Genomic DNA, 12,580 nt, shown 5'->3' with positions numbered 1-12,580 from the left:
ACCCTATTTAAATGAAAAATATACATTAGCTATGATGTCAACTGCCTTCAAAAGGCAATGAATGCATTAAAAAACAAATTTAAAATTCTATGTCGATAGTCGCAAATAGCAATTTTAAAAATAAATTCTCATGATACAATTAAAAGCAGTGCTTCTCTTAACAGTATTGTCTATCTACATGTGCTGCTGCACTGTCTGTTAAACGATTTAAGCGCCCCGTCTCGAAGGCCAACAAGATGTCCAACTCATTGGTACGACACTTATATAGTATGTTTTTCAATGCAGATGACAAAGAATATATGACTATGAGTACTTCTACATATTCATGTATTGATATATGTTGTTTTGTGGATAATTGTTTGCTCAATATATTCTTGCTTCGGAAGGAAAAAGGAGGGTCGTTTTTAATTTTTTTCCTCCTATGCAGAAATTAAATGCTCAAAATTATTCCATGGTTGCAGCCTGATACATAAAAAGAAGCACTTCACTTATCAGTATTGTCTGTCTACATGTGCTGCTGCACTGCCTTTTTTCAGTCTTTCAAATGATTAAAGCGCAAGACGTCTCAAGTCAGTATGGACACTAGTATACTAATTTTTTTTCTCTGTGCAGACGACAAAGAATACATGTATACAGTAATGTGTATTACAATATGTTGGGGTTTTTTGGTCAATATATTCTTTCTTTGAAAAAAATAAAGGGCAGCGGCAGGGTTGTTCAATGTTTTATTTTTTCCCCTTCATGCAATTAAATGCCCACTAATCTCAGCAATCGACATAAAAAACAGTGCTTCACTCATCAATATTGCCTGTCTGCATGTGCTGCTGCGCCACCTTTTTTCAATCTCCTAAACGTATAAAGGGCCCCAACACAGAGGCTACATAGCATTATTAATCTTTTTTTTTTTTTTTATTTCAAGACTTTTTGATTTGACAAACTCCGTGCCGAGGTCGCTTTAGCGTCAGAATACACTTGCCACTCGCTCACATAAAGACAACCTCTATTAGCCTCAAGACCCCCCCCCCCCCCCCCCCCAGTCGCTGGCCAATTTTCTGCTCAATGTCAAAAAGCAATTCTATTGCCACTCTCGTGAATAGTCGGGCCCCATTTTGATGGATGTTTTTGCGTCCTTTCTTTTTTGCGGTTGTCCTGAATGGCACATTTTTAAAAAGGGAGTATATTTTATTGTACATTCTGGAAAAGGTCAAAGTAAAATGGCATTACATAAATGTGCTTTATCCAGGTTTGTGATGTGCTCATGTGTCCCGTAGTCTCTCGGAGCTAGCGACTACCTGGAAATGGCGCGGCTCTTCCACACGGTCTTCATCCGAGGCATTCCCACGTTGACACTGCGCTCAAAGGACCAAGTCAGGCGTTTCACCACCCTCGTCGACAATTTCTATGACAAAAAGGTATCTTGGCTGAGAGCGCAAACAAAAACAGACAAAATACAGTAATAACTTGGTATTCAAACGACTTATTCATGTCACTAACCTAATTCCAAAAAGTACCGTGCTTGTTTCCTACAAAAGCAAACTCCATTGTTGCGTCTCGTATGTTTACAAGATGTGCTGGTGCATGGTGAGCTAAAAGCATAGACTTAGACTATATATGGACGGACACAACTGTGGCATCAAATATATATCGATGGATACAACTGTACCATCCATTCTACAGTGGTACCTCCATAGTCAAACAACTTTATATTTGAAAAAAAATTGGTGTTCAACCAAAAAAAACGGTTTTTTTTTGCGGTCTTCGTACAGAAAATCGGAACTCAAACACTCCATAACACAGCCGAGTGAAATGAGTGGCCATATTGGTTACTTGAGCCTGCTCAGATAGCATTATTTCAGAGAGAGATTGTCAGTCTGACTACACGTGTTGAGGCTTAATCGTGATTTAGTGCATTTATCTTTTTTTGGCAGTTATCATGTTTTCCCAGAAAGTTAGTGATAAAGCTAATGAAAAGATTGAGAAAAATGATTGATTAGAAAAAGGACTTGATTCAAAATATCAAAATGGTGTATAAATGTGTGCCATCGAATCGCCGCTCAAAGGTACAGTACATGTTTTAAAATTGTTTTATATTTTTTACGATTAAATTGTTATGTACACAAAAAAAATACCACCACGCATAACTGAAATTTGCTTTCTGGCCCCCTGCTATCAGTAACAATCGTCTGAGGATAATGGATCGCAGCCAAAACAATGCAGTTCAGTTCCTGCCTGCCTGCCACAACGGTACGATTCGGTGGCCCAAACCACATAAAAAGTGCTTTAACTGCCCCTACTATAGCCGACTGGGATTACTGTAGTTCTTATGGGGAAAAAAATATTTCGATACTCGAACAATTCTGTGGTCAAACATCGATCTGTAATGGATTATGGCGGAGTACCGAGGTGTCACTGTATATAGAAAAGCATTGCTAAAGCACCAATGTGTAATATTTGACCACTAGATGGCAATCCGTTGTCTGGTAAGAGTGAGTCCCATTGATACGCGGCACAGCGTGGTGGCAGGATGCCAGACAAACATGGCGTCGATCTAAGTGGGGATCTCACGGTGTAAACTGAATACAAATATCTCGACCTGTGATTTACGAATATTAACATTGGTATGATAGTTCATTTATTTTTGCCTTGTTTTCAAATCATTGTTGTTGTTTTTTTTTACTGGATGAAAGGTTTTTGTACCACTAGGAGGCACTAAATATGCCACACTGTCCCTTTAAAAATGATATAGGTATCAGCATGATGTAATTACTACTTTGTCCTTTAAGGGGCAGTGTAGGACAATTTACAGCTGCATAATGTTAAACAAATAATCAAATATATTCCCCCAGTTTTTTTGTCAAAGTTTCATTTTAAAAATTTAAAAATGGCAATTGTTCAGGTGAGAGTGGTGCTACAAGCTGCAGCGCCTCTGGACCAGCTATTCATCCACACCGGAGGAGATGATGAGCGAGATCAACAGCTTTTGGACGATTTGGGCCTAACTGAGGTGCGATTGCACTTGAAAGATTTATCACAACACAGTATCTTTCATTTAGCCATTTCCCCCCATCTAGAGAGTGGCGCAGCAGTTGACTCTTTTCACGGCCGAAGAGGAGATTTTTGCCTTTCTCAGGACTGTTTCCAGGCTGGCGGAAATGCAGACAGAAGCTTATTGGATAGAGGGAGAACGCAGAATCTGATGTACATAATGTTACGTATAAAGGAAGCTTTTCAGAATTTGGAAGTTTGTTACTCTCTGCTGCCATCTCCCGGTTCGTATTATGATTGCAGCCTCAGTCAGGTCATTTATGATAGGCGTACAAGTACGTGCACTTCTTAGATGGGTATGAATACTCTTCTTTTTTCATCTCTCTTGGGGTTAAGGTTGTGGTTTGGACTCTACTTGAAGCAGGCCGTTTCTTTCTTCAATTTCTTGCTACACTGACAAAAATAAATTTAAAAAAAACACTGCAGGGATAAGCATGACGTCACTCTCCAGCAGCCAATCGCCCCCCATAATTTTAAGGACGCCTCAAATGACACCCCACATTTAAATGGAAAAGATACGTCACAAGTGTCTTGTAGTACTGAAGCTGACCTGTGAGTGACAGCAGAGTGTCTTAAAGCATGCACCCTCAATTATCTTCAACACAGGCTGTGCAATAGGATTAACATTTGTTTTATTGATATGTTTGGTCTACAATGTATTTTTTGAGGGTACCGCTCCTTTTTTTTAGCCAAGTCGTGTTCTATTTTACTTAGCGGTTTAAGTAAGTAAATGCACCGTCTCAAAGCAAATGAAAATGTACCTTATCTGTATTGTTATTGTCTGCTGCCCTCTTGTGGACTAACTAGAATAAGACTTATGCTATATCACTTCAAATTCAAGCCAATGAATCGTTAACTGAGGAAAAATACCACATAATTTGATTGATTCTTGCCAACATTCATTGCTACACAAAATAAAACTTTTGGATTGAATATTATTTTCTTTATTTCGAGGAGGTCCAGTTTCTCTCCTCTAGGTGGCAGCAGAAGTCTACTATTGCGCAATGTGCCTCTCACGCTCCAAGGATGAGGTCATCGCCATGCAGCATTGCAGCCTGGACCAGCCTTCTGGCTTGGTCAGTGCACAACAAAGAGAAATCTGCTCCTTTCTAAAGTGACATAACAGGTATGTGTCGAAAAAAAGACATTTTTTACAGTCCCACTTATGAAAAATATACACATACATGAATGAACGAGCAAGCTCCATTGTCTCAATCAAAGATGCCCTCAAAGAGGTCACATTAGGTCATATAATAACTTCATATTTTTGAAAAGCACTTTTGCTCGAAATCTGTGCACCTGCAGACGAAATTAGCGGCTAATGTCTGCCACCGTGTTCAAACTGCTCCATCCGGTGTTTCCTTTAATGCGCACTGAACAAAAAGCATCAGACAATGTGCGCGCCCGTCGTAATCCGGCTCGTTCCCGACTGCCTGCTTCTATTCGGCATGTGGCGGCCTATAAATGCTCTTATAAATAATCTATAGCATCCATTTGTCTTCAAAGGCGGCACAACGACAAAGGGGAGTCCATCATGTGTGTTTTGATTCCTTTTGAATGCTTGTTTTTCATATTTGGAACTTGGGATGTGCACTTGGTGGCCTTTTTTTGCTGGTTTTAAAAATATCCAATCAAGGGTAGTACATAAGTTAAATGCATATCTATAGGTAGTTAGATCGTAAGGTAGGTAGGTGGAGGGGGGAGATGGACAGGTGGTTGGGTAGGTATATGAGTGAGTAGGTAGATGAGTGTGTAGGTAGGTAAGAGGGTCTATGTTTAGGTAGTTTGGTACTAGGTAGGTAGGTGGCCGGGTGGGGGTCTACGTATGTATGGAGGTAGATAAGTAATAATAGTCTGTGGTTTGCAATAATCTGTGGTCTGTGCAGCCCTTTGAGACTTTTGTGATTAAAGGCTACACAAAAAAACATGACTTGACTAGGTAGATGGGTAGGTAGGTAGGTATATGGGTAAGTTGGAAGGTGGGTCAATAGACAGATGTATAGGTAGATAGCTAGCTAGATGGTAAATAGATGGGTAGGTAGATGGGTAGCTAGATGGATCGATAGGCGAATAAATGGATAGAAAGATGGGTAAATAAATGGTTAGATAGGTAACTTGGGTAAGTAATATCATAGATCCCCTATGATATTTTGTTATATAATAATTTCAAAACACAGATTTGACAGCGTCGGAATGACGACAGGTTACCATCGCCATCACGCCGGCCAAAGCGGGCACCTTACCCGTGCATTCCTCTGCAGGTGGATGTAGGCAAGGAGACAAAGAGCAGAGCTTGTTTTGATGGCTTCAAGAGCAAGATGGAAAGGGAGGAGGCGGGAGGACTCTCGCTTGCACACTCTCCCTCCAGCTCGTCGAGATGATGTCATCCATGGGCCAGGTGGATCAAGCCGGCAGAGGGGCAAAGTCGCAGAGCTAACCGCCGGAATGATTGACAGGTGGTAAACTTGGGGTAAAATAAGTAACTATATTTGATAGTAATAACAATAATAATAAACCTAATGTACCTGCAAAACCATCAGAACAGCACTACTGTTAGTTTTTCTTTGCAGTATATAAAGAATGTATGACTGGGTGCTTTCCCTTGTGTAGCATTTATTTAAGACACCGAAAAGCTAATAAAGAGCATCTATTTGGTGTTACTCTTGTTAAAGGAACAATGTTTAATGTTTAGCGCCACGTTGTGGACGAAAATGTCGCTCTCTATCCCCAACGTGTGAAAATACCTTCTATAATCTTCTACAAACGACAAACACCATAATTTTCTGACTTTAAGGCTCACCTAAATTCCTCAAATTGGCCAGAAATTTGAAAGTGTGGTTTATGATCCAAGAATTGGAACATGTCATTACAGTTAAATTATACTACACTCAATAGCAATTTATGAATAAATGGATTCATTTTAGGGGTGAAACAATAATGTAGGTTTATGTTCTGAAAAAAACTTTGAATTTTTTTATTTTTGATGCAACCCTTAATTTAGTTGTTTTTTTTTATGTGCCTTATAGTCCAGTGCGCCTTATATGTGAAAAATATTTCACAAGAGGGCAGCACGGCGGCTCAATGGTTAGCACGTCTGCGGCACAGTTCTGAGGTCATGAGATCAAATCTCCTGTGTGGAGTTTGCATGTTCTCCTCGTGCTTGCGTGGGTTTCCTCCGGGCACTCCGGTTCCTCCCACATTCCAAAAACATGCATGTCAGGTTAATTGGCCTAGGTGTGAATGAGCGAGCGAATTGTCTGTCCCTGTGTGCCCTGCGACTGGCTGGCAACCAGTTCAGGGTGTCCCCTTCCCCACTGCCCGAAGATAGCTGGGATGGGTTCCAGCACCCCCGCGACCCTACTGAGGATAAGCGGTGCAGATAATGGATGGATTTCACAAGAGACTTTCTTGAGGTAGCGGTTTTTAATCTAGTGGATATTACAGTGCGGAAAAAACAGTATTTTTCTTTACCGGATTTGAACAACGAGACAGAACGGCTGGAGAATAGCATCCATTTGTTATTGGACACAATAAAGGAACAGTGTTCAATAATTGTATATTTACAAATAGGTTTATATTCTAACTAATCATTTGTTAAAGGGACAGCGTGTATTATTTCAACACTAAATACCGCTGTATAGTGTAGTGCAACTGGAAACAAGTGCTGAAAAAGTGCTAAACAGCACAAGTAAGATTACAGAGACCCAAGGTAACCAAATCTCACCATTTCTCTTCTCATATTATAACGACGTCAGCTCCCTCAATGTGATCCTTTTTTATGTGAAATACATTTTTCGGCCTACAAGTATTTTATGGAATTCGCGTTTTTATGATGGTTTGTGTATTTTTGCTTAATAGTTAAAACTAATGTTTTTATGACGTTTTTACTACCAGGGGCACTATATAATAATCACTCTCCCTTTTAAAAGTATGATGATTTGCCCATATTTTATACGCTTTTAGATAATTTCAAATAATGTACGCCGTGTTACAATTTTAGAACTTGAAAAAGAAATAATGAAAAAACCTCCTTGGTTTTGTTAAACCGATTTTGTCTTCCCCGTTTTGGCTCTAATCCAGATCCTCCCGTTCACTCGTAGCAGACGACAACGTCATCATAGATTGCTAATAGTTTCGCAATATTCTACATAGTCTGTCTTGTTGTGAGTAAATAGGTGCCACGTTGTGTTTGTACAGTTTATTGCCATTGTCATTGATAATTGGAGCAATTGGCTGAGGTCGACAGCAATGCACTGGTCCCCATTAAAGGTAGCAGGATCCCGGATGTAGTAGGTACTAAATAATACACGCTCTCCCCTTAAAAAGTATGTGGATCCAAGAAATAGTTGGTGCCAAATGATACACACCGTACCTTTAGAAAGTACTAGGATTCCGGAACTGGTAGGCCCTAAATAATACACACTGCCCCTTTAAAAAGTAGCAGAATCCCGTTCACGAACCCCTAACAACCCGGGTCATTGGGGCACCGCTTCCTGTGGCGTGTCTCAGGCAAGTAAAGCCTGACAGCGACCATCCTTCTGCAAGCGTTTTTTTGTAGTAGGGGTTTGCTCCCCCACATGAAAGATATATTACTGGTCTTTATGGTTACTAGTAGCAGAAGAAATAGCCGTTTCAGCACCTTAATCATATGGTGGCCGTTATTTTTCAGTGTAAAGCGTTACCCTGTTCTTCAAAGATGAGCCGGACCTCAGCATTGATGAGCAGTGGTGTGTGACAATACTGATACAAAATTTTGAGTATCACGTAGTACAATATCCATTGCATCACTTGTGGCTCTCACCTAGTAGGTACTATATAATACATGCTGTCCTTTTAAAAAGTAGGAGGATCCAGGAGCAGATAAATAATTATTCCATTATTTCCAATTGCTTAAGGTTTGATTTTGCAAATGGGTTGCATTAAAATAAAATCTATGAACAAAAGTTCCCGGTAGTTTTTATGTTTATTTGTATGTTGGTTTTTTTTTAATCTTTCATTGGACTCAAACTTTGACCGCTAGACATGTCAAGACGTGCCCAAGTGGTGTAGTGTCTCTTTAAAAGGCGCAGCCTTGCAGGAACAGGATCCACCAGAGGGGCCGGACCTTGATCGCGTTCTACTGCTTGTGGCTCGCCTGTGAAATATGCGCGCGTGTGTGCGCGTGGATTTGTGCGTGCATACCCGTGTACGAGCACGTTCACATACAGTAGAGTAGTAAAGCCGGAGCGAGGTGGCAGTCTCGGGGAGGACCGAGAAAGGCGATGGCGCGTGCGCGACTTTCCGAGATGTTTTAAAAGTGATATTTTCTCCGGGGGGAGGAACAAATAATCGAGGTGGTTTATCTTGTATCCTGTTTGGAGGTTGCTTGATTTGCGTCCCTTCCACAGGCGTTTTAAAGAGACGATCCATTGGACGCGCGCGCTGAATAGCAACAAAGGACGTGAGCGCGCATTGATGGGACGCGACTTTGACAGCTTAAGTCGAAAAGTAGAAGAAGATTTTTGAAAGAAGCAGGATCGCCATGGCCGAAGCTGCGCTCGCGATCGACCCAGACTTCGAGCCGCAGCAGCGGCCGCGTTCCTGCACCTGGCCCCTGCCCCGGCCGGACTCCAGCGCCGCCAAGCCGGACGCGCGCGACATCATCCCGGAGGAAGACGACGACGACGAGGAAGGGGCTGACCAAAACCCCCAGCATGAAGCCTCCGTTCCCAACGGGGAAGGTGCCTCCGACCACAGCATCGGCGGCAGCCCGCTGGCCGACAGTGCGCTATCATCGCCCGGACAAGAGAGCGGAGGATCGCCGCCTTCGGCGCACTCTCCACCCGCAGCCTCACTAAGCTCAGGCGCCCTGGCTTTGCAGCAGACGCCCAGGAAGGCTTCATCTCGTCGCAACGCCTGGGGGAACCTCTCCTACGCGGATCTCATCACCAAAGCCATCGAGAGCGCGCCGGACAAGCGGTTGACGCTGTCGCAGATCTATGACTGGATGGTCCGGTCTATTCCTTACTTTAAGGACAAAGGGGACAGTAACAGCTCGGCTGGATGGAAGGTAAGATGAGTCCAATGCACACACAACTCCAACAGCCCAGTCCCCCTCCTTCCTCCATCAAAACAAAAACAAAAAACGCATGCTCCTTGTCAACACGGGCATGCAAGACCACTGCGCATTTTGCACAAAACTCCATTTGCAAGATCTTGGGATTTGATTTATTATTGAATTATATTAGTGTGTATGCAAACTGAAACAACAGAACCATTAGCGCCAACATGTTTGCCATCCAACATAATACAGACGATTTCATTCAATCTTCTGTTTTAGTAGACACATGTTTTGTGTCGATTATCGCGTTCTCGATTCTGCTCTGTTGACTACAAAATAAATTATTGTGTAAAATGGACATTTGTCCTTCGAAGCAGCTCGGTGCATCTCCTTCAATGAGCTCTGTTTGATGATATATATAAGGGCAAGCACTGATACCAGGTATCGGTTCAGATACCAGCCTTTTTTAAGGTATCCGTACTTGCAACACTACCTTGTGGTCATTCAAAGATTCGTCACTTTTTCCACAGGTGAGGAGATGTCTTCTATTCGTGGTATTGGTATGTGTTATTTGTTTCAAAGACATTTATCTTTTAAAGCAGCTAGGGGCATCTTCGCCATACTGATTCATTCTAAGACAAGTACCGATAGGAGTCTTTTTCAAGGTTTCCATACTTGCGATACTAGCTTGTGGTCATTTAAAAATGGGTCATTTCTTTCCACAGTTATTGAGGTTTTTCTCTATTCCTGGTATAATTGTATTTTTTATCAGCTTTGAAGACGTTCATTCTTCAATTGAGTTTTATGCACCTTCACCAATGAGCCTTTTTTTACTGAGAAATACTAGCGCCACCACCAATATTAGGCATAAGTGCTGATACCAACCTTTCGTAAGGTATCCATACTCGCGATACTAGCGAGTGGTCATTTAAAAATCTGTAATTTTTTCCTCAGGTAATGGTGTTTTTTTTCTGTTCATGATATTATTGTGTTCTATCGGTATCGAGGACATTTGTGTGCAAAACAGGTAGGTGCATCTTTACCAATGAGCTTTGTGTAATGACAGGGCAATTCCACAATACCAGCTACCAGTGTTGATACCAGCCTTTTTGGAGATATCCGTTCTCAATACTAGGTAGTAGTCTTTTAGAAATAAGTAATTTCCTCCAACGTGAAGGGAGTTTTTGTCCACTCATGATATTGGTATGTAGTATCGGTTTCGAAGGCTTTTCGAGAGATGGCTATCAGTCTGAAAAACAATGTATAAAAGATATACCTAGATTCCAACACTCAGTTGGGATAGGTGTGCCAAATGAATTGACGCAAACTCAGATTTTTCTTCCTGCAGCTTCACGCAAGACAACTGAAAGACGTTGTAACCGGTTTATCTGGAAACGCGCTAACGTAGCTTGTGTGGCACCCAACATTTGTGTGTCATAAATATACACACACCATATTTCTTCAGACTATAAGGTGCACCTTCAAAAATAGAATAGCCTTTTTGTGAAAGATTCTCACACATTAGATGCGGCAGTCAAAATGTTCCTCTTTAAAATACAGTACTTTTTTATATTGCATCATAAAATTGATAGAACATAAACTAACATTATTTAATCTGAGGTTAGTGTCTGGGGGATGAGCTGTGTGCCGAATTAAGAACCCTCGGTCTCGCTATCGCCCTCTGCCATGCGGCAAGAGAATTCTTTGCCTCACTCAGCATCTGCAAATGCTCAGCACCAATTGCATTAATAAAATTCATGATATTGTGTGAAAATTCAGCAATTTTGAAAAAGAAAATCCCTAAATAGTGAGGTTAAATGAAAAATAACTTTAACACATTTAATATTTGTACATTTTTATATCTCCATAAATCGACATTACTCCGTACGAAAAATAATTTTATTGTAATTAAGCATATCCAATTGTATTTACCTTTGTTCCATATACATAAGGCACCAAATTCTAAATTTCTTGCAACGTTGATTTTTTTAGGTGCGCCTCATAGTCCAGAAAATACAGTATATCGCCTGGAAAATAGGTCGTCTGTGGATCCCCTTGCCCACATGAGAGGGCATCCTGGTACTTTTTGATGTTTTTTTTTGTTACACAAAGATATAAAAGGTAAACAATCATGACCAAGTGATGACTTGAAAACCCCAAACAATTTCAAAGAATTCGGATTTTCCCTGAAAACTATGAACCCACAATTCTGGGCAGTTCTAGTTTCTAAGCTCTCACACTTGATTGTCATGTTTTTTTGTATAGCGCTTAATCATAAAAAGCCTCCAAGGGCTGCACAGACCACCACTGCACCATCAACATTTTGCATTGACTTTCCCCCTCATATCATTTGTATTTAATATCCCCCTATATTCCTGCCTTGATCCTTTGCACAGAAATATGCTGGGCTACTAGTGATTCCAAGAGCCAAGAAGAAAACTAGAGGTTCAAGAGTGTTCCCTATTAGGCCCCGATATCATCCAAGAGTGACTTGATCAAAAATGTAGGTGTCACATTTGTCACTAATCTGTCGTTTTAGTTACATGTTAAGGATATAGCTTAAACCACACTTCTATTCTATAGCATATGAATAACCTATATTTTATGTTGACAATACCTGTGTATTATTTGCTCTCATTTAGGTTTTAGATCAGGGGATGGTGTCATATTAGTCTGTGGTTTGCAGCTATATGCGGTCTGTGCAGCCCTTTGAGACTCTTTGTGATTAAGGGCTATACCAATAACCATGACTTAACTTGATATTACTAGAACAGCTCTTTTCCAAATTTGCAACATTGCGAAATTTCGCCTTATGCTGTCCTAGTCTGATGCATTTGGCTGCTCAATCTTTGCTACACTATCCGGCCAAAAGTTTGTGAGCACATGTCAAGGCCGGGTCGGGTTGCCTGTCACCATGCAAGGGGGGCTGTTAGTCCTGGAATTTTGGGCATGAAAAGGGCGGGGGGCAGGGTTTAGTGTTACGGCTGATCGGTCTATAAATCTTGCCGCTCTTTTTTTAGATCTCTTACCAGCAACTCTCACCGCTACAAAAACATCATAACCTAGTGAGCATAAACCTCCTTTAGGAAGGTGGGCACAAAAGCTCAACTTTGAATTTTCCCTCCTTAAAAGAGTCAAAGCGAGTCCGGTCGGAGAAGTGGCGGTTTCACGCGTCTTTTGTTGAAGAGATTTGCTGAGCAAATCCGGGTAATCCCTGAAGGTTTTTCTCTCCCAGGTTCCCACTTATGTCACCTCATATCTCTCATCGGTGATGCATTAACCTCGGCGAAACTAGGTCGAGACAACCCTGAGTAAGTTGAGAAAATGTCTGATCACCTTGGGAACTTCTGCAAGATGTAGTACCTTGTTAGCCACAGTTAGCATTTACTGTAAGTCCAGTGAAAAGACATTGTTGACGTATCTAGCTGTCAATGGCATTTAAACAACAAACAAGATCGTGATCTCAAAAATTGAAAGATCATTAGATCATCTTCT

At 41.2% G+C, this 12,580-nt stretch overlaps 2 protein-coding genes across 5 annotated transcripts in view; both read left to right on the top strand.

The window, feature by feature from the left end:
• Positions 1–3,978, top strand: part of afg1lb (AFG1 like ATPase b) — a 38,033-nt gene extending 34,055 nt beyond the window's left edge. For all 3 annotated transcript variants that reach the window (XM_088324714.1, XM_088324712.1, XM_088324713.1), the window contains exons 11-13: positions 1,272–1,412; positions 2,897–3,004; positions 3,072–3,978. In XM_088324714.1, coding sequence (XP_088180840.1) covers positions 1,272–1,412; positions 2,897–3,004; positions 3,072–3,197 — 375 coding nt within the window. In that variant the 3' untranslated portion in view covers positions 3,198–3,978. The remainder of the gene's footprint in view (positions 1–1,271; positions 1,413–2,896; positions 3,005–3,071) is intronic.
• A 45-nt stretch (positions 3,979–4,023) lies between these two features.
• The window catches only part of foxo3b (forkhead box O3b), a 57,682-nt gene continuing 49,125 nt past the window's right edge, over positions 4,024–12,580 (top strand). The window contains exons 1-3 of one of the 2 annotated variants that reach the window (XM_088324711.1): positions 4,024–4,171; positions 5,307–5,501; positions 8,433–9,094. In XM_088324711.1, coding sequence (XP_088180837.1) covers positions 8,567–9,094 — 528 coding nt within the window. In that variant the 5' untranslated portion in view covers positions 4,024–4,171; positions 5,307–5,501; positions 8,433–8,566. Of the gene's footprint in view, positions 4,172–5,306; positions 5,502–8,150; positions 9,095–12,580 lie in introns of those variants that run through there. The other variant, XM_088324710.1, reaches the window with a different exon arrangement.

This window comes from Urocampus carinirostris, chromosome 20, assembly GCF_059441175.1.
Source record: "Urocampus carinirostris isolate Australia breed hairy pipefish chromosome 20, RoL_Ucar_1.0, whole genome shotgun sequence".
NCBI lineage: Eukaryota > Metazoa > Chordata > Actinopteri > Syngnathiformes > Syngnathidae > Urocampus > Urocampus carinirostris.
This window is presented reverse-complemented; position numbering and strand designations above follow the sequence as displayed.